Here is a 19784-nt window from a genome sequence, read left to right as displayed (position 1 = left end):
GAAGTGAGGTATCTGGAAGGAACTGGGCTGACCTTGTCCATACAAAACATCCTTAAACACGTAACCTCGACAAGCCCACGCCACCCTCTCCCACATGCTTTTACTTGTCAGTTTCTAAATGTTTGGGTGCATATTCTTACTAAAGCGTGATCAGGTGGCATCAGGAAAGACACACCTCGAAGTACACAAACATTCCCAGGTAAGTGTTGTGTGTAAAGTCATAACCTTTGAAGAATACTAAGAAGGCTTCTAGGGACGTTACGCACCCAAGTCGCTAAAGAGCATGGAGACAGGTGCAGGAAAGCTCTGGCTGGAACCCTGGCCCTCTCTCCAAGCCTCACATCCCTCATCTCCCAAATGACATGAGAACATCCCTTTGTAGGACCGACAGGGACTCAAATGAAAACATGTCGGTAAAGTACTCAATAAGCAGTAGCTCTTAGTTATTTGCCCATGATTTTGGAGTTTCACAAAGCATGTCGACAGTATTTTTTCTATTTTATTAGTACAGTAATCTTCAAAAATATTAAGACAGATAGTGTTTTCTCCATCGTACACATGAAGAAAGGGAGTCTGCTTCAACATGGCCTGTCTTAGCTTGTAAGTGACTGAGGGCTAGAATCCAGCCCAGTGAGCTGTGTATGTTCTATCTTCAAAATACCTAGAATCTGACCTTTCTCATTATCACCACTGCCACCACCCTGCCGCAGGTCACCACCATCGCATGCCTCCCCACTCCTGTACTCTTGCCTCCCTAGTCAAATCTCCATACAGCAGTCAGAGTGACACTGTTAAAATGTAAGTCACGTTTTACGTCACGCCCCAGTTCAAAACTCTCCAACAGGTTTCCTATCCCACTCAGAGAAAAAAGCCAAAACCCCTATACTCACCTCCAAGGCCCTATTTAATCTATCCATCACCTCTGGCCTCACCTCCCACTGCTGCTACTCACCTGCCCCAGCTACACCACCCCGGTTGCTCCCTGGGTGCTATTGGCACTGGTGCCCCAGGGCCTTTGACTAGGAGTCCTGCAAACCTCGTGTCTGTCTCCTGTTGTCTCAGTGGCTCACTCCCCATCCTCCTTGGAGCATTACTCCTGTCATCTTCTCCGTAAAGCCTTCACTGATGACCCATTTAAAATTACACCCCCACCCCTAAAGTTTCTAAAACCTCCTCCCTGTTTTGTTTTTCTCCACAGGCCTTCTCACATGATAACTATTATTTCTCATCTATTTTGTGTATGGTCTGTCTGTCTCCTGTCACTAGGATGACAATTCCATGCAGGCAGGGACCTTCGTTTTTATGTTACCACTTCCTCGGTTCTTAGAACAGAGTTGGAGCTCAATAATATCTGTTGGATGGCAATGCCAGTCGGCACTGTTTTCACTAGACATGTCACTTTCCTCGAAGCTTCAGCACACCAAGCATTTCACCACGGCAGGATAGGCCATCCTGCACTATTCAAGATGCCCGGCTCAGAGTAAAAACAGACTCGCTAGGAGAAATGTCCAAAATGTCAGGGAGCAAGAGACTTGGGTGTTGCTTTTGCCTCAGAATTGTCTCAGAGAGACCCCACCCCCAATCAAACTAAAGGCAGGCCTAAAGCAAAAGTCCTAGGCCACCAAAGAGTCACACAATTTTACAAGAGGAACTCCACTGAGATCTCGATAAAGTCACCATCTGACAAGCTGGTTGTCAAGGGTATTTCAGTGCACATAGATGGAAGGGAGGAAGGAAAGAAGGCAGGAAGGAAGGTAGGAGAGGGAGGGAGGGAGGGAAGGAGGGAGGGAGGGAAAATATATCACATAAAGAAAATATTAGAATATAACATATTTTTAAAACTTGATTCATTCAACAAATATTTTAGTGCTTGTAATGTAGCCAGCACTGTGATAGGCACAAAGGCCATAGAGATAAAGACATCTTTTCTGCCTTTAAGCTCTTGCTGACCTTTGGGAAAACCAGACCAACAAACAGATGAAAAGCATGTAGGAGCCACAGCAGGGCCAGGGGTCAGTGCAGGTACTGCCAAGAACCTAATGCACCTGAGGGTGGCAGGGGAAGTACCTCCAAGATTTTACTTTTCACTCAAAATTAGTGGAATGGAGGAGGTGGCAGAGCTCGGCCAGGGAATACCTGAAAAGGGAGCATAAGGTTTGAGGGCAAGAGGGGCCTTGAACACGATGCTAACCATTGCAGAAATGCACCTCCCTGGCCAGTAACTGATTCAAACTCCAGTTCAGAGCTGAGTAATGTATCTGAACCAGAAAAATTAATAGGAGCACAGGTAGGGCCTCACTGACAGGCCCTGAGAGGTATCTGGGCAATGAGTGCAAGACGAGATGCTGAGACCCAAACGGGACACGTCCAGTAAGCTCTTCATCTGCGCTAGCCAAAGGGCAGCCCCTAGCCACAGGTGGCTCTTTAACATTTAAATGATTAAAGTTAAATAAACATTTTAAAAATTCAGTTCTTCACACACATGAGCCACATTTCAAGTACTCGATAATCACATGCTGGCTACCATTCCAGACAGTACCTCATCACAAAGTTCTTTTGGATAGCACTACCCTAGGTATTTTTAAGTTTTCATTACTTTCAATTCATTAGACTTAGTAGTTCTAATGCCACAGGTGGCTCTTGTAGTCTTGCAGGCACAAGAGAAAATTAATTGCTATTATAAATTATATTGATGACATACAAAACAGCTCCTTCCCTGGTTAAAGCCAGGTGAATTGCGAGTTGGAAAGACCTAAAACAGTATCAGAGAGAAGGCATGAGAAACAAGAAAATGTACAAACAATATATACAGATACCAAACTAACAATATTTCAAACTGGAATAAATAAATACTAGTAGCTAAACTACATAAATAGTTCTATTTGAATACATGAATTCATAATACATTAATTGAATACATTTGGCCTCTGATGCTGGTGAAATCTCACTCTTATCTTTGATATTCACTTCCCAGATTTCTAGTGAGTCCCAAATTATGGCTGGGAATTGGATTGCCTGGAATAAGGGGACCGTCTCACTCCTGGTTCATGTGGCAGAGCAGCTGGGGGAAATGGATTCGGAGATGACCTTACCTGTATTCCACTCATGGCGGCAGCTTCCCCAGGGAAGGTCGATGGTGAAGCTGCTAAAGAGGTAGAAGAGGGCCCAGGCCAGGACAATGATGTAGTAGGCATTGAGGAGGACGAGGATCATCTGGGAGGCATAGCCGATGCCTGGAGGGAAAGGGGCAGAATTGAGCCAGGGACAGTGGACAGATTTCTCACACACTGCCCACCGCTGCTTAGCAGAGGGTTTGGGCTCCACTGTCAGTGTCCTAAAACAAGAAGTGCTGGATATAAGCATAACCAATGGACACAGACACCAGGGGGGTGAGGGCATGAATGGGAGGGGGGCGTGCAAAGTGGGGATAAGGACACATATGTAATACCTTAATCAATAAAGAAAAAAACAAAACAAAAAAAAGAAGAAGAAGTAGTGCTGGAGCCGTGGCTCCCAGCTCTCCTCTCCCTCCCCAGCAGGCAGGAGTGTGCTGCTCACTCCAACAGCCCTGGTCAGAAGGGGACCTTTCTCCCAGACTCTGCTGCCCTGCCTTGGCTTCCTGTGCACTGACATCTCTATTAGGTTCTGAAAGTTCACCAAGTCAAGGTTATTTTGTAAATGTGTAGACTAACTCCAAGATTCCAATAGTTAATGTTCCCCAGAATTAGTCTGATATATTTCTGAAATATAAAAGCTTCTGTTAAGAGCAGGAACAGATAATTTTCATAGGAGAAAATACAAATAGATCCTCCCTAATAATTGCAGGTGTGCAAAATCAAACAAGACTGAGGTACCATTCTGCAACTACAGCCCGGGTGAAATTTTTTACAAATGATATAGCTCAATAATTTCCAAACTTGTCTGCATATTAGAGTTACCTAAAGATACTTTAAAAATTCCAAAGCCTGGACCAGACCCCAGACAAATTAAATCATAATCTGGGGGTGTGGTACAGGATGTTTTGAAGGTCCCCAGGTGGTTCCAATATGTGGAGGAGTTTGGGAACCACACATAATTCAGAGTTATTAAAAATAGAGGGGAAAGATGCTTGCTCATGTCTATCCACACTGTAAATCAGTATAACACTTCCACAGGACAATTTAATAAGCCAGATTAAGAGACATCAGCTTGATCGTCCATTTGATCCAGTGATCCTAATCCTGCAAATTTATGCCAAAGAAATAATTCCCCAAAAAGGGGGTGGGAGAAATCTATGTCAACAAATACACATGATAGCAGAACTTAACAATTTTATAAGTAATTGAAAATAAGAAAAAGCCCAAACAAAGAACTGTTAAGTAAATTATAATATATCTACTTGCTGGAAGTTTATAGAATCATTAAATGTTGTATATAAAATAGAAAATAAACTGACTGTAAAACAGAGCTATAAACTGTGTGTATTCCATGTTAATAGATATGTAAACTCTATGTAGACAAAAATAAATACCCACCCCCCCAAACTGGAAACAATCCAAATATTCTTCAATGGGTGAATGGTTAAACTGTGATATATCCTTACCATGGAATACTACTCAACAATGAAAAAGAATGAACTATTGATAAAAGAACAAGCTAGATGAATCTCGAGGGCATCATGCTGAGTGAAAAAGCCAATCTCAAGAGGTTATATTTTGTATGTTTCCATCTATACAACATTCTCAAATCAGTGACAGCAAATTAGTGGTTGCTTGAGGTTGGGGGCAGGGCGGGTGGGGTAATGTGATTATAGAGATGCACAACAGATCTTTGTGGCAATAGAACAGTTCTGTATCTTGATTGTGGTGATGGTTACACAAAGCTGCACACCAGAGTGATAAAATTACAGAGAATTATACAAATGAGTGCAAGAAAAACTGGTGAAATCTAAATAAGGTCTGTGGATAGTACCAATGTCAATTTCCAGTTTGTGATATTGTTCTATAGTTATGCAACACTAGAGGCCTAGTGCATGGATTCGTGCACAGGTGGGGTCCCTCGGCCTGGCCTGCGGGGACCAGGCAGAAACCAGCAGTCTGACATCCCCCGAGGGGTCCCGGATTGCGAGAGGGCACAGGCCAGGCTGAGGGACACAGCCTGATCCCCACAGGCCAGGCCGAGGGACCCCACTGGTGCACGAATCCATGCACCAGGCTTCTAGTATGCATGTAAGATCTTTGGTTAATCTCTTCCCATCCTCCCCCCTTCCCCCTTTCCCCTTCTCTCTGAGATTCATCAGTCTGTTCCATGTTTCCATGCCTGTGTGTTGAGCATCTGCCCCCTGGTGGTCAGTGCACATCATAGCTACTGGTTGAACGGTCAAACAGTCAAATGGTCACTTAGGCTTATATATATATATAGATATTACCATTGAGGAAAACTGCATGAAGTGTACAGACGACCTTTCTGTACTATATTCTTGCAACTTTCTGTGAATATATAATTATTTCAAAATAGAAACTTACAAAAATCCTACATAAAAAGAAATATTGAAATAAAACACCCTAAATTTTAAATAGCTGTTGTGTCAAGATGGTAGACTTATTATATTTTCCTATTTAAAATTCTCTTTTAAAATGTTTTATAATTGATTACATATATTTTGAAAATATAAAATAATTGTCACATATACTAGTATATATTTAAAATATATAACTAAAATAGCTTTGCACTCTACTTATTTAACCTAAAGCCTTTATCCCATCCTCATCACTATCTTCTCCATAGCTCAGTACTGGACCCATAAATGGAGGGTTTAACATAACGACACAGAATCTTATCTCAATCAGCATGGCTGCTAAGCCACTCAGTCATTTCAAATAGGTTTACTATCCCCAATGCAGATACCCCGGAGTCATAACACAGCTACTCACCCTCAAAGATGGGGCAGATCTTCCTCCAAGCTGTGATGCCTCCTTGGCTAGTGTACTGGCCCAGCGCTGTCTCCAAAAGGAAGATAGGAATGCCACAGGTGAAAAGGAAGATGAGGTAGGGGATGAAAAAAGCACCTGTGGGTGGGAAACAGGCTGTCCATTACCTAGCACTAGCCTCCTCGTGGTCCACATTCATCTTTTCCAATTTCCACCCCATACTGCCCATCAGAATCCCAGGGTAGGGGGTCATGAAACACTGCAGGGGGCATCTGTCCAGGTGTCTGGAACCATAGCAGAGATCTAGAGTCACCAAGTTATCTAGAATCTAATCAGCCTGTTTTTCACTTTGAAGTTTCAATCTATACCTACCAAGTTTTGCTCCCTGATGAACATCAATTATTGCCTAAATAACACATAACCTGTGGCAATAACAAGGGGTTCACTGAATGATGGATGTCCAGGAGCATTAATACAGCCCAGGGACTTTCATTATTTTCAAGAAAATGATTGCTCTTAGAGTTAAATAGGAACTTTAAGGGGGCTGAAATCACATTTCGCTTTAGTAACCCTTTCTGCTTTTGTTTTCATAATCATTACATGAGAGAAGTCTACTGATGCTAGAAGTGCTAACATTTTCTCCACCAGGGACCTTTATCGTCTGGCAAAGTAGACAGGAGAGTTCATAGAGTACCAGAGAGGAGAGACCAGCACAGAGCAGGAGATCCAAATATCTGCAGAGGGTCCCCTTCTAGCTTTCAGCTGAGTACTGGTCAGCACTTATGTGTGAGGAAACCACCCAAGGTGAAGGGGGAAAAACATTCAATGCCCTTGAGATTATGGTGCTCACATGGGGCTTGGAAGAGTGACTGTTCCCACCAGCCACACTGGATAATCTCAGGACTCAAGGGCATTGGGAAGAGAAGGCATTTCCTCAGTTGTGGGCATAATTATTCCTAGATTGAGCACGACTCTAGTTCTGCCTAACAAATCTTAAAAGCAAAACCCAAAGGATCAAATAACTTCACTGATCCCAGGAAAAAGCCCAAGAATATTTATAGAAATACAAAAATACTCAGCAACCAGTAAGGCAAAAATCACCAGGTCTGACATCCAAGCAAAAATTACCAGGAAAATATTACTCATAATTAGTAGATAGATCAATCAATTGAAGCCAACCCATGACTTGCACAGATGTTAGAATAAGTAGATGAGGACATTAAGATACCATAGTTATTATAATTGTGTTCCGTGTGCTCAAAAAGAGAATAAAGATATTGAAAGATCCAAATCAAACTTCTAGAAATAAACCTCAAAATGCATGAGATGAAAAATACAATAGCCCTGGTCAGTGTTGCTAAGTGGTTAGTGTGTCATCCTGTGCACGGAAGGGTCACAGGTTCTATTCCCAGGTAGAGTACATACCCAGGTTGCAGGTTGCGCATGCATGAGGCAACTGATCGATGTTTCTCTCTTTCCCTCTCCCTCTGCCTTCATCCCTCTCTCAAATCAATAAAAACATGTCCTCAGGTGAGGATTTTTTAAAAAGAAGAAAAATACAATGGATAGGATTAATGGGAGATTAGACATAGCAGAACTTGACCCACAGAAGAAATTATCCAAAATAAAACACAGAGAAAAAAGAGAATTAAAACAAACAGACAGGTGTCAGTGAAATGTGGGATAACTTTAAGCAGCCTACTATACTTATAATTGAAGCTCTGAAGGAGACAAAAGAGAGGGGCCAAAGTTTTTTGAAGAAATAATGGTTGAAACTTTTCCAAATGTGATGGAAACTATAAATCCACAGATCCAAGAAGCTCATTGAGCCCCTAAATAAGAAATGTGAACATGGGACATTGTAGTCAAATTATTTAAACCAGCGACTAAGAGTTTTTAACAAGAAATGTTAAAAGGAACCAAAAGGGTGGGAGGACATATGCACAGAAGAACAAAGATAAGGAAGACAACCTATTTCTCATTGGAAGCAATGCAAGTGAGAAGGTAGTGATGAGGGAGCACATTTGCTAAAGTTTCTAAAGGAAAAACAATTGTCAAGTTAGAATTCTATACCCAATAAATATACTGTTCAAAAGGGGAAATGAAACAAATGCTTCCTAAGACATGCAAAACCAGAAAGACTCCATCACCAGTAAGCAGATCTGCACTAGAAGAAATGTTAAAGAAAGTCCTTCAGGCGGTGGGAAATGATGCCACAGAGAAATATGAATCTACACAAAGGAATGATGAATATTAGAAATGCTAAGTATATACATAGGTAAATATATAAGAACTTTTTGCTATTATTCAAATCTATTTGATTAAACAAAAATAATAACAACATAATGGGGAGTTTATAACATATGAAAAAGTAAAGTGTATAACAACAAGAGCACAAAGGTCAGGAGAGAAATGGAAGTGTATTATTGTGAGATTCTTATTTGTAAAGTGGTATATTGTTGGAAGGTAAACTGTGATAAGTTAAAGATGCATATTACAAAACCTAAAGCAATCACTAAACTAACACAACAAAGAATGATAGCTAATAAGCCAACAAGGAAGAAAGTTGACAATAGAATAATAAAAATATCTAGTTAATCTAAAATAGCAATTTTCAACCAGTGTGCCACAAGAATGTTTAAAACATGCAATACCTGGCTATTTAGTCAGGGGCACTGACCTCTTTCCCCTTAGGTTGTCAAATAAAAAAATGACAACAATAGCCATCTGATGTGAGTAAGTCAACAGTATATTTATTTTGTCAGATCAACCAAAAATATATTTTTTTAAAATAATTTTTATTGATTTTCAGAGAGGAAGGGAGAGGGAGAGAGAGATAGAAACATCAATGATGAGAGAGAATCATTGATCATCTGCCTCCTGCATGCCTCCCACTGGGGATCGAGCCCACAACCCGGGCATGTGCCCTTGACCAGAATTGAACTCAGGATCCTTCAGTCCATAGGCCAACGCTCTAGTCACCAAGCCAAACCAGCTAGGGCAAAAAATATATTTTTTTAGTGTGCTGCAGAAATCTTAGTAATTAGTTTATGTCCACCATGACATGACAAAGGTTGAAAATCACTGATCTAAAAGAAGACAGAAAGAGAGGGAAAGGGAAAGAAAGGACTAATAGAACAAATAGAAAACAAATAGTAAAATGATAAATTTAAACTTAGCTAACAAATTGGTAATTACAAAGTAGTTATGGGGATGCAATGCATAGCATAGGGAATACAGTCAATAATATTGTAATAACTGTGTATGGTGCCAGGTGGGCACTAAAATTATCAGGGGAATCACTTGATAATTTGTTTAACCACTATGCTGTAAACCTGGAACTAAAATAAAATACTATTGAGTGTAAACTGTAATTGAAAAAAATAAAATGTTTAAAAATTTAAACTTAACTATATGGATAACTGCATTTATTTTTTTATTTTATTTTTTTATTTGGAAGGGAGGGAGAAAGAGAAACATTGACATGAGAGAGAGACACTGATTAATTGCCAGTGGAATCAAACCTGGGAACCTTCAGTCCATGGAATGATGCTCTATCCACTAAGCCAAACTGGTCAGAGCTGGATAAGTGCATTTAAATGTAAGTAGTCTAAATATCCAAAATAAATGGTAGAGATTGTCAGATTGTTTTTTTAAAAATCCTATATAATAAGAGAGCATTATGCTAAGTTAAATAAGCCAGTCAGAGAAAGATAAATACCACATGATCTCACTCATTTGTGGAATATAGAGAACAGCATAGAGTGATGAACAGGGACAGATCCAAAGACAGAGAAACAGCGATCAGACTATCAATCTCCAGAGGGAAAGTAGGGGAGGGAGGGAGTAAGGGGGAGAGATCAACCAAAGGACTTATATGCATGCATATAAGCCAAACAAATGGACACTGACAACAGGGGAATGAGAGCATGGCGGTTGGGGGTGAGAGGGGCGGTGGCACGGGGAGGTTGGGGGTTAATGGGAAATGAGGACACATTTGTAATACCTTAACCAATAAAAAATTTTAAAAAATTTAAAAAATAATAAATAAATAAATAAAAGCATTACTAAAAAAAAAAACATCCTATATAATAAAAGCCTAATATGCTAAGTGTCCGACCATTAGTTCAACCAGTCACTATGATGCACACTGACCAGCAGGGGGCAGACGCTCTGACTGGTAGGTTAGCTTGCTGCTGGGGTCCAGCTGACCAGGACTGGGTGATACGGGCCAGACACACCCTGGACGAATCCATCCACTGGGCCGGTTTTGGCCTGATCCCCACAGGGGGCCGAGGGACCCCACCAGTGCACAAATCCATGCATTGGGCCTCTAGTAAATCTACACTAATAAAAGACAAACATGCAAATTGACCATACCTTCACTATGCCTTAAGCCACGCCCACCAGCCAATCAGAGCAACTATATGCAAATTAACCCAACCAAGATGGCGGCTGGCAGCCACAGAGCTGGAGCAAGCAGGAGGCTTGGTTGCTCCAGTGATGGAGGAAGCCAAGCTTCCCGCCTGCCGCGGCCGGCTCTGAGCTCCACTCAAGGCTACCAAGTTTCAATTATAGAAGGTAAATAAATCCCAGAATAAAAAAGAAAAAGAAAAAAAGGAGAGGCTGGGAGCTTCCATCGCCGAGGGGCTTGGCCAGCTTGAAAACGGTCCTCAGCCCCTCACCTAGACTGGCCAGGCATCCCAGTGGGAACCCCCCACCCTAAAGGGGGTGTGGCCAGCCTGAAAACAGCCATCAGCCCCTCACCCAGGCTGGCCAAACCTCCATTGGGTGAGGGTCCCCACTGGGGGGGCTTGACCAGCCTGCAAACAGCCATCATCCCCTCACCCAGGCTGGCCAGATATCCCAGTGGGGACCCCCACCCTGAAGGGGGTGTAACCAGCCTGCAAACACCCATCAGCCCCTCACCCAGGCTGGCCAGGCACCCCAGTGGGACCCCCACCCTGATCTGGGACACCCTTCAGGGCAATCCAGCCGGCCCCCACCCGTGCACCAGGACTCTATCCTATATAATAAAAGGGTAATATGCAAATTGACCCTAACAGCAGAACGACTGGGAATGACTGGTCACTATGACACACACTGACCACCAAAGGGCAGATGCTCAATGCAGGAGCTGTCCCCTGTTGGTCAATGCACTCCCACAGGGGGAGCTCTGCTCAGCCACAAACCAGGTTGATGGCTGCCAGCACAGCGGTGGTGGCGGGAGCCTCTCCCGCCTCCTCAGCAGCACTAAGGATGTCTGACTGCAGCTTAGGTCTGCTCCCTGCTGGCAAGTGGACATCCCCCGAGGGCTGCTGGGCTGCCAGAGGGATGTCTGACTATCAGCTTGGGCCCGACCCCAGGGAGTGGGCCTAAGCCAGCAGGTGGACATCCTCCGAGGGGTCCCAGACTGCAAGAGGGCATAGGCCAGGCTGAGGGACCCCCCATCGAGTGCACAAGTTTTTGTGCACCGGGCCTCTAGTCTGAATATATAAAACCCTAAGCTACCGGTCAACCATTCAACTGGTTGACCGTTTGACCGGTTGTTATGATGTGCACTGACCACCAGGGAACAGATGCTCAATGTTGGAGCTGCCCCCCGGTGGTTAGTGCACTTCCACAGCAGGATCACCGCTGAGCTGACGATGTGAGCCAGACGCCAGGCTCACAGCTGGCAAGCACAGCTGTGGTGGCGTGAGCCTTTCCCGCCTCCATGGTAGCACTACCCAGGGGTGGCGGCAGGTACAGTGGGGCCAGGATGAGCAGGTGCAGCACTCACCTGGCCTGGGCTCAGGATCCTCCCTAGCTGCCTGCTGCTTTGTGTTCTACTACATCTCCTGAGAGGTTCCAGATTGTAAGAGGGCGCAGGCCAGGCTGAGGGACCCCACCAGTGCATGAATCCATGCACCAGGACTCTAGTAAATATAACTAGCAAGACTCAGCTATATGCTGCTTGGGAGAAATTCATTTTTAAAAATATATTTTTATTGATTTCAGAGAGGAAGGGAGAGGGAGAGAGATAGAAACATCAATGATGAGAGAAAATTATTGATCGGCTGCCTCCTGCAAGCCCCACACACGGTATTGAGCCCACAACCTGGGCATGTGCTCTGGCTGGGAATCAAATTGTGACTTCCTGGTTCGTAGGTCAATGCTGAACCACTGAGCCACATCAGCCGGGCAGGAGAAATGCATTTTAAATATCAAGACATGAATAGGTTCAAAGTAAAAGGGTGGGAAAATATTTGCTAGGCTAATACTCACCAAAAGCAAGCTGGAGTGTTTATATTAATATAACATAATATAGATTTTGGAGCAAAGACTATTACCAGAGGTAAAGAAGGTCATCTCATAATGATAAAGAAGTAGATTAATCAAGAAGACATACAATCCTAAATGCATATGTACTTAATAACAGAGCTTCAAAATACATGAAGCAAAAATGCTAGAACTACAGGGAAAAATAAATAATTCCTAATTAAAGTCCAAAATTTCAATATCTCTCTCTAAATAATTGATAAAAACAAGTAGATAGAAAATCAATAGGAATATGAAATATTTGAAAACCACATCAACCAACTTGACCTACTTGACATTTATAAAACACTATCCAACAACAGCATGATTTCCAAGTACCCCTGAAATAGTTACCAAGATAGACCATATTCTGGGCCACAAAGCAAATTTCAATAAGTTTCAAAGAATTCAAGTCATACAAAGTATGTTCTCTGACTAAATTAGGAGTCAATAACTCAGAGCTAATCAAAAGGAAAATAAGAAAGTATTTTTAAATGAAATGAAATGAAATGAAATGAAATGAAATGAAATGAAATGAAATGAAATGAAATGAAATGAAATGAAAACACAACATATCAAAACTTGTGGGATGATGCTAAAGTGGTACTTAGAGGGAGAATTTATAGCACCAAATGTTATTATAAAATAAGTCTCAAAACAATGATTTTAGCTTCCACCTTAAGAATGAGAAAAATAACAGCAAATGAAACTCTAAGCAAGTCAAAAGAAATAATAAAAATCAGAGTGGAAATCAATAAAATAGAAAACTACAGAGAAAATCAATGGAAAAAAATGCTTCTTTGAGAGAATCAATAAAATTGATAAACTTCTAGGAGACACAAATTACCTGTATGACAAATGAGCGAGGTATCATCAGTATAGATTCTACTGATATTAAAAGGATAATAAGAAAATATATGAATAACTTTATGTCAATAAATGTAACAATTTAGGTAAAATGACACATTTCTTAAGAAATGCAAACTATCAAAGCTTACTCAGGAAGACATAGGTAATCTCAATAGCCCTATTTCTATTAAATAAATTTTTTTGGTTGTTGTTTAAAACCTTCCCACAAAGAAAACTCCAGGCCCAAATGACTTCACTAGTGAATTCTCCAAACATTTAAGGAGTAAATGACACCAATTCTTCACAAACTCTTCCAGAAAATTTAAAAAGAAGGAATGCTTCCCAACTCATTCAATGAAGTCAGCATTTTCCTCATAACAAAAGCAGACAAAGATACTACAAGAAAAGAAAAGTGCAGACCAATACCTTATCTGAACATAGATGCAAAAATTCTAAACAAAATTTTAGCAAGTCAAATCTAACAATATATAAAAAGAATAATACATTACATTAGTGGGGTTTACCCCAGGAATACAAGGTTGTTTTAACACTCAAAAAACAATATAATTTATAATATTAATAAATCTAACAGCCATTTCTGTTTAAGAAAGAAAGAAAGAAAGAAAGAAAGAAAGAAAGAAAAGAAAAGAAAAGAAAAGAAAAGAAAAGAAAAGAAAAGAAAAGAAAAGAAAAGAAAAGAAAAGAAAAGAAAAGAAAAGAAAAGAAATAAAACCTTTAGCAAATGATGTGTAGAAGGGAAATTCCTCAACCTGATAAAGGGCATCTACAAAAAACCTACAGATAACATCATGCTTAATAGTGAGTGACTGCTTAACTCTTAAAATCAAGAAAAAGACCAAGATGTCTATTCTTACCACTTCTATTCAACATTGTTTCTATAAATATTGATTCTAGCCAAGGCAAAAAGGCAAGGAAGAAATTAAAAGTTATTCAGATTGGAAAAGGAAAAAAAACTGCTTTATTCTCAAATGACATAATAATCTATCCTATATAATAAGAGAGGAATATGCTAATTAGCCATTACACCCTGAGGCATAACGACCAAGCATGTCACAATCAGATCACGGATCAGCAGGAGAGTAGGCCAGCGAGGTACAAGCAGGCTGTGGAGAGCTACAGGAGGGGGCAGGGAAGCAAGTTATGAGGAGGGGGGCAAAAGGGGGGAGCTACAGGAGGGCGGCAGCGACCTACTGGCTACAAGCGGGTGGCAGAGAGCTATAGGACAGGGCAGGGCAGCAAGCAAGAGGGAGGCAGAGAGCTACAAGAGAGGGCAGGGCAACAAGCTATGGGGGGCGGGGGGAGCTACAGGAGGGCAGTGCAGTGGGCAGAGAGCTACAGGAGGGCGGCAGCAACATACTGGTGCACGGATTCATGCACAGGGCTACTAATATATATATATATATAACCTTAATATGCAAATAGACCGAATGGAGAAACAACTGAACAACCAAACAACCGGTCACTATGACGTGCGCTGACCACCAGGGGGTATGCGCGGAACATGGCAGGCGTCGGCCGCAGCAGGATTGTGGAGGAGGTGAGAGGGGGTGCCAGACCAAGGTGGGGTGCCAGTGGCTGTCACAGGGACAAGCTTCTGGTGGTTACTGAAAATTCTTTGCTCCTATGAGCCGCAGTCCCGAGCTGCAATCACACCTGTTGGGGTCCAACCCCAACGGGTCCAGGGATCCCCAAAGGTGTGGACGGAGTCGGCGAAGAATGAATGACATGGAAACTGGGTTCAGTTCATCAGCATAGCGAGGTTCTCCCTTCAGGATCTCCAGCGAAGTTCTGGTTAGGATCTCCAACCAAGTTCTGGTGCCATGTTCTCTCACTAGGTTCTCCAGCCAGGTTCTCCAGGTTCTCCAGCCAGGTTCGGTCACCAGGTTCTTTAGCCAGGTTCTATCCAGGTTCTTTTGCCATGTTCTTCTAGGCTCTCCAGTGAAGTTCTGTAGCCAGGTTCTGTCCAGGATCTTTTGCCATGTTCTCTGGCTAGGTTCTGGTTAGGATCTGATGAGGTTCTGCTGAGGATCTGATGAGGATCTGATGTTTATTGTCTTGTTACATCCGTATTTATACCAGCCGATTTTAATCCTGTCAATTTCTATTACAAAGGTTAGGGCGTTTCTTTTCTCCATTCCAGGGAGTAAAGATTATGTAGCTTAACTACCCGCCTGGCACTTAATTAAGGGGTTGTATCCCCTCCCTAACCTCAGGGAAAAATCCCCACCTGGGGAAACAACCTTTCTCAGAGAGGTGACCTTGGTTAAAACACATGGCACTAAAGAGAGCAAACATATTAAGAACAATATGCTATATACGCCAGGTCCCTTGAAACATATGCTGTGCAGATGTTTCTTTCCTGCAGCGACTGTGTCAAGCAGCAAGGATGGACCGGCTTCCGGCACGCACCTGCTGCCAGTGCTGTTAGCGGGTGCGAGCAGCTGCCAGCCCCAATCGTCTCTCGGGGCTTCTCCACCTCCCCCTGCTCCTGAGGGGCAATCAGGGCCGTCAACCGCTGGTCTCACCCACTGCCAGCGCTAGCCCCACTCACACCCATGGCTGGCTCCAGAGCTGCTGCTTGTACTGGCTGCTGGCGCCAGCCCCAATTGCTCCACAACATCAGCGGGTGTGAGCAGGGCCAGTGCTATCAGCGTGTGGGAGTGGTGGCAGTGGGAGCAGGGCTGCCAGCCGATAGGGAACTGGGGGCTACAGCAGGAGGGGCAGGGCCAAGGCATGGAGGATTGGCCGAGACCTGCCCCTGTGCCCATTGCAGCCTCGTGACCCACAATTCCTTTCAAGGTGCACAAATTCATGCACTGGGCCCCTAGTCTATGTACAAAGTCCTTTGGAATCTAAAATAGTCTAACTTGCCTAGCCAGTTTGGCTCAGTGGATAGAGCATCGGCCTGCGGACTGAAGGGTCCCAGGTTCGGTTCTGGCCAAGGGCACATGCCTGGGCTGTAGGCTCGATCCCCAGTAGGGGACATGCAGGAGGCAGCCAATCAATGATTCTCTCTCATCATTGATGTTTCTATCTCTCTATCCCTCTCCGAAATCAATAAAAATATTTTTAAAAAATAAAATAGTCAAACTCATATAAACAGAGAGTAGAATGGTGGTTACCAGAGGCTGAGAAAGGGGGAAACAGAGATCCAGGCATTGGTCAAAGGGTACAAAGTTTAAGTTAGGGCCTAACTGTTAGGCAAAATGAGTAAGTCCTAGAGATCTACTATATACCATAGTTAATAATATTGCATTTTTTCCTTAAAAATTTACCAAGAAGGTAAATCTTATGTTGTGTTCCTATCACCAAAAAAAAGGGAAAAAAAATTAAAAGAGGGCAGATCGGGCCTGGCCAGGTGGCTCAGTTAGTTGGAGCATCATCGTGTGCACCAAAAGGTTTTGGGTTCACTTCACAGTCAGGGCACATTCCTAGGTTGTGGGTTCGCTCCCTGGTACAGGGTGCAGAGCAACCAATCGATGTTTCTCTCTCACATCCATGTTTCTTTCTCTTCCTTCTTCCCTCTAAAAATCAATTAAAAACAAAACATATCCTTAGGTGAGGCTAAAAATAAGAGGGCAAACAGAAACTTTTGGAGATGATAGATATAACCTCCAAACTCATCAAGTTGTGTACATTAAATATGCACAGCTTTTTTTGTGTCAATCATTTCTCAATGAAGTATTTTTAAAAAGAAAGGAAAAATCCTTTGAAATGTACCAAAGAGCTGCTAGAATCAATAAGTTAATTTAGCAAGGTTGCAGGATACAAGATCAGCATACAAAAATCCATTGTATGTCTATATACTAGCAACCAAAACATGATAAATTCAGCTTAAGAAATAATACCATTCATAACAGCATCAGGATCAAATCTGACAAAAGATGTGATATTGAGATATGTACACTCACAACTGCAAACCATTGCTGAGAGAAAATTTAAGACCTAAATAAATAGTGAGGCATAGTTCCCTTCTATTCATGGGTCAGAAGACTCTATATTACTTGGATGTCAATTGTTCCCATGTTGATTTATAGATTCACTGTAATCCCAGTCAAAATTCCAGAACACTTTTTTGCAGAAATTGACAAACCGATTCTAAAATTCATAAGAAAATGCAAAGGAAATAAAATAGCCAAACAACTATGAAGAAGAAGAACTAAGTTTTAGGCTTAACTCTACCTTATTTTCATATTATTATAAAGCTATAGTAATCAAGACAATATGGTGTAGGTGTCAAAATAAACAATTCAATAGAACAGAATACAGCCCAACAACACACCCAAATGTATATGGACAAAGGATTTCTTTCTTTCTTTCTTTTTTTAATCCTTGCCCGAGGATATTTTTCCCATTGAATCTTTTTTTTTTTCTTTGAGAGAGAGAGAGAGTGGAAGGGAGAGGGAGAGACAGAAAGAAACACCGATGTGAGAAAGACACTTCGATTGGTTGCCTCCTGGCATGCCTCTGACCAGGGCTGGGACCCTGCAACCAAGGTACATGCCCTTGACTGGAATCCAACCAGGGGTCCGCAGGCCAACGCTCTATCCACTGAGCCAAACCAGCCAGAGCCGGACTAGTGATTTTCAACAATGGTGTAAAGGCAACTAATGGGGAAAAAAGATAGTCTTTTCCACAAATGATGCTGGAACAAGTGGATATTCATGCACTCAAAAAAAATGAACTTTAATCCATATCTTCATTATCATATAGAGCTAAATGTAAGACCTAAAACTATGAAATTTCTAGGGGGAAAAAGAGCTTGAGTAAGCAAAGATTTCTTTCGTGTGACACCAAAAACATGATTCATAGAAGAATAAATTAATCAAACTGGACTTATCAAAATTTTAAATTTCTACACTTCCAAAGACACTATTAAGAAAAACAGCCAACCCTAGCCAGTTTGGCTCAATGGATATAGCCTTGGCCTGTGGACTGAAGGGTCCCGGGTTCAATTCCGGTCTAAGGGCACATGCCTGGATTGCAGGCTCAATCCCCAGTAGGGGGTGCAGGAGGCAGCTGATTAATGATTCTCTCTCTCAACATTGATCTTTCAATCTCTCTCTCCATCTCCCTTCCTCTCTCTGAAATCAATAAAAATATTTTTTTAAAGAAAGAAAGAAAAAACAAAAACAGAGCCAGAAGTGGCAGCAGTTGTGGCTGCAGGCCTGCAGGGAGAGGGCTGAGGCTGGGCTAAGCGAAGCACCACGCAGCAGTGCTGAGCTCGCAGCCTTGGAGATGGGCCTGAGATCAGCCACGAGATCTGGAGTGCCCTTAGGGAAAATTGCAAGAATTAGGAGCTTATGTTGAATTATTTTGCATATGGGATGTTTGAGGTCTTCTGGCATTTGCATCTGCCATGGTTCAATGAAGAATGTCCTGGTTACATTACGGTGATGGTGACCAACAAGAAAAGTCAGGACCTGTCCCTGTTTCGAGGGGACAGTACAATTCAATTCACCTATAGCTCCGTGGTGCACTAGATAAGCTTTACTCCATCCAACTAACCCCTCTAGTCTACAGTCCTCTGACACCAGCATATTCTATAGTAACGTGCCTCCAAACAAGAGCAGTCAGTCGGGGAGGTGAGAGACGGCAGGACGCTGCACTGCCACCCATGGCGGTTTCTAGCACGAGACGTCAGAAAAGAGATCCCAGAGTTTCTCCAAGTTCACAGAAGCAGAACACCACAATGTCGGACAGGTGTATGATGATGGCGCTGCCACCGACTAAGGTCAACAGTGAAACTTCGGAGGGAGCCAGCAGCCTCTGAAGATGCGATTGATATTAAGCCGGAACCAGGTGACCTCACCAATGAAGACCTCAATTTTGTGCGGGAGAATCCCTTATCTCAGAAAAAAACCTACCGTGACACAGAGGGTTCTTTTCAGCCTTCCGCTGAAATTTATTGACCGTCTGCAAGTCGAACTGCAGATAGTGGTGTTCATTTAAACAGCAATCTCAACAGCAGCAAAACAGTATTCATGCTGCCAAGCAACTCAGTATACAGAACAGCCGGGTAGATGAGACAGGACATTTGTGTGAACGAGAAGTGCTTACCAGCTTAGAAAAGATAGTCCCGCCTTCAGGAAAAAGTGAGGATTGAGGGGAAAACTTTCGGAAGAGAGAGTTGCCGGTGGTAAGTTCAGTGGTTAAAGTGAAAAAATGCAATCACGGTGAAGAGGAGCGAGAAGAGGATGCTTGTGGGTCCCGTTCAGGAAGCATCTCCTATTGTCAGTGCCAGCAAAGCCCAGAGGACACCCTGCTTCCTCCTTCTAAACAAGCTAACAAGGATCTGATTTTGAAGGCTGTATCTGAAGTTCAAGAACCTGTAACAGAAACAACTAACTATTCTACAGTCTCACAGAAACAGACATTTTCAGTTGCTCCCGGAACTCGAACTTCTCAAGAAGAATTGCTGGCAGAAATGGTCCAGGGGCAGGGGGGGCGGGGGGTGGCAGGGAAAGAGGGGGAGGGAAGGGGTGGGCTGGAGGAGGTCAAAGGGGGGGAAAGGGGGACATATGTAATACTTTCAATAATAAAGAATTATTGAAGAAGAAGAAGGAAGAGGAGGAGGAGGGGGAAGAGGAGGAGGAGGAGGAGGGAGAGGAGAAGGAGAAGGAGAAGGAGAAGGAGAAGGAGAAGGAGAAGGAGAAGGAGAAGGAGAAGGAGAAGGAGAAGGAGAAGGAGAAGGAGAAGGAGAAG

At 42.7% G+C, this 19784-nt stretch overlaps 1 protein-coding gene and 1 pseudogene across 1 annotated transcript in view; one reads left to right on the top strand and one right to left on the bottom strand.

The window, feature by feature from the left end:
- The window catches only part of SLC6A13 (solute carrier family 6 member 13), a 45785-nt gene that overhangs the window by 17102 nt on the left and 8899 nt on the right, over positions 1–19784 (bottom strand). The window contains 2 exon segments of the mRNA XM_023756685.1: positions 3093–3233; positions 5913–6047. Coding sequence (XP_023612453.1) covers positions 3093–3233; positions 5913–6047 — 276 coding nt within the window.
- The window catches only part of LOC102433983, a 7650-nt pseudogene continuing 2446 nt past the window's right edge, over positions 14581–19784 (top strand).

Source organism: Myotis lucifugus, unplaced genomic scaffold (assembly GCF_000147115.1).
Source record: "Myotis lucifugus unplaced genomic scaffold, Myoluc2.0 scaffold_98, whole genome shotgun sequence".
Taxonomy (NCBI): domain Eukaryota; kingdom Metazoa; phylum Chordata; class Mammalia; order Chiroptera; family Vespertilionidae; genus Myotis; species Myotis lucifugus.
The sequence above is the reverse complement of the archived record's forward strand: the minus strand, read 5'-3'. Positions and strand labels throughout refer to the sequence as shown.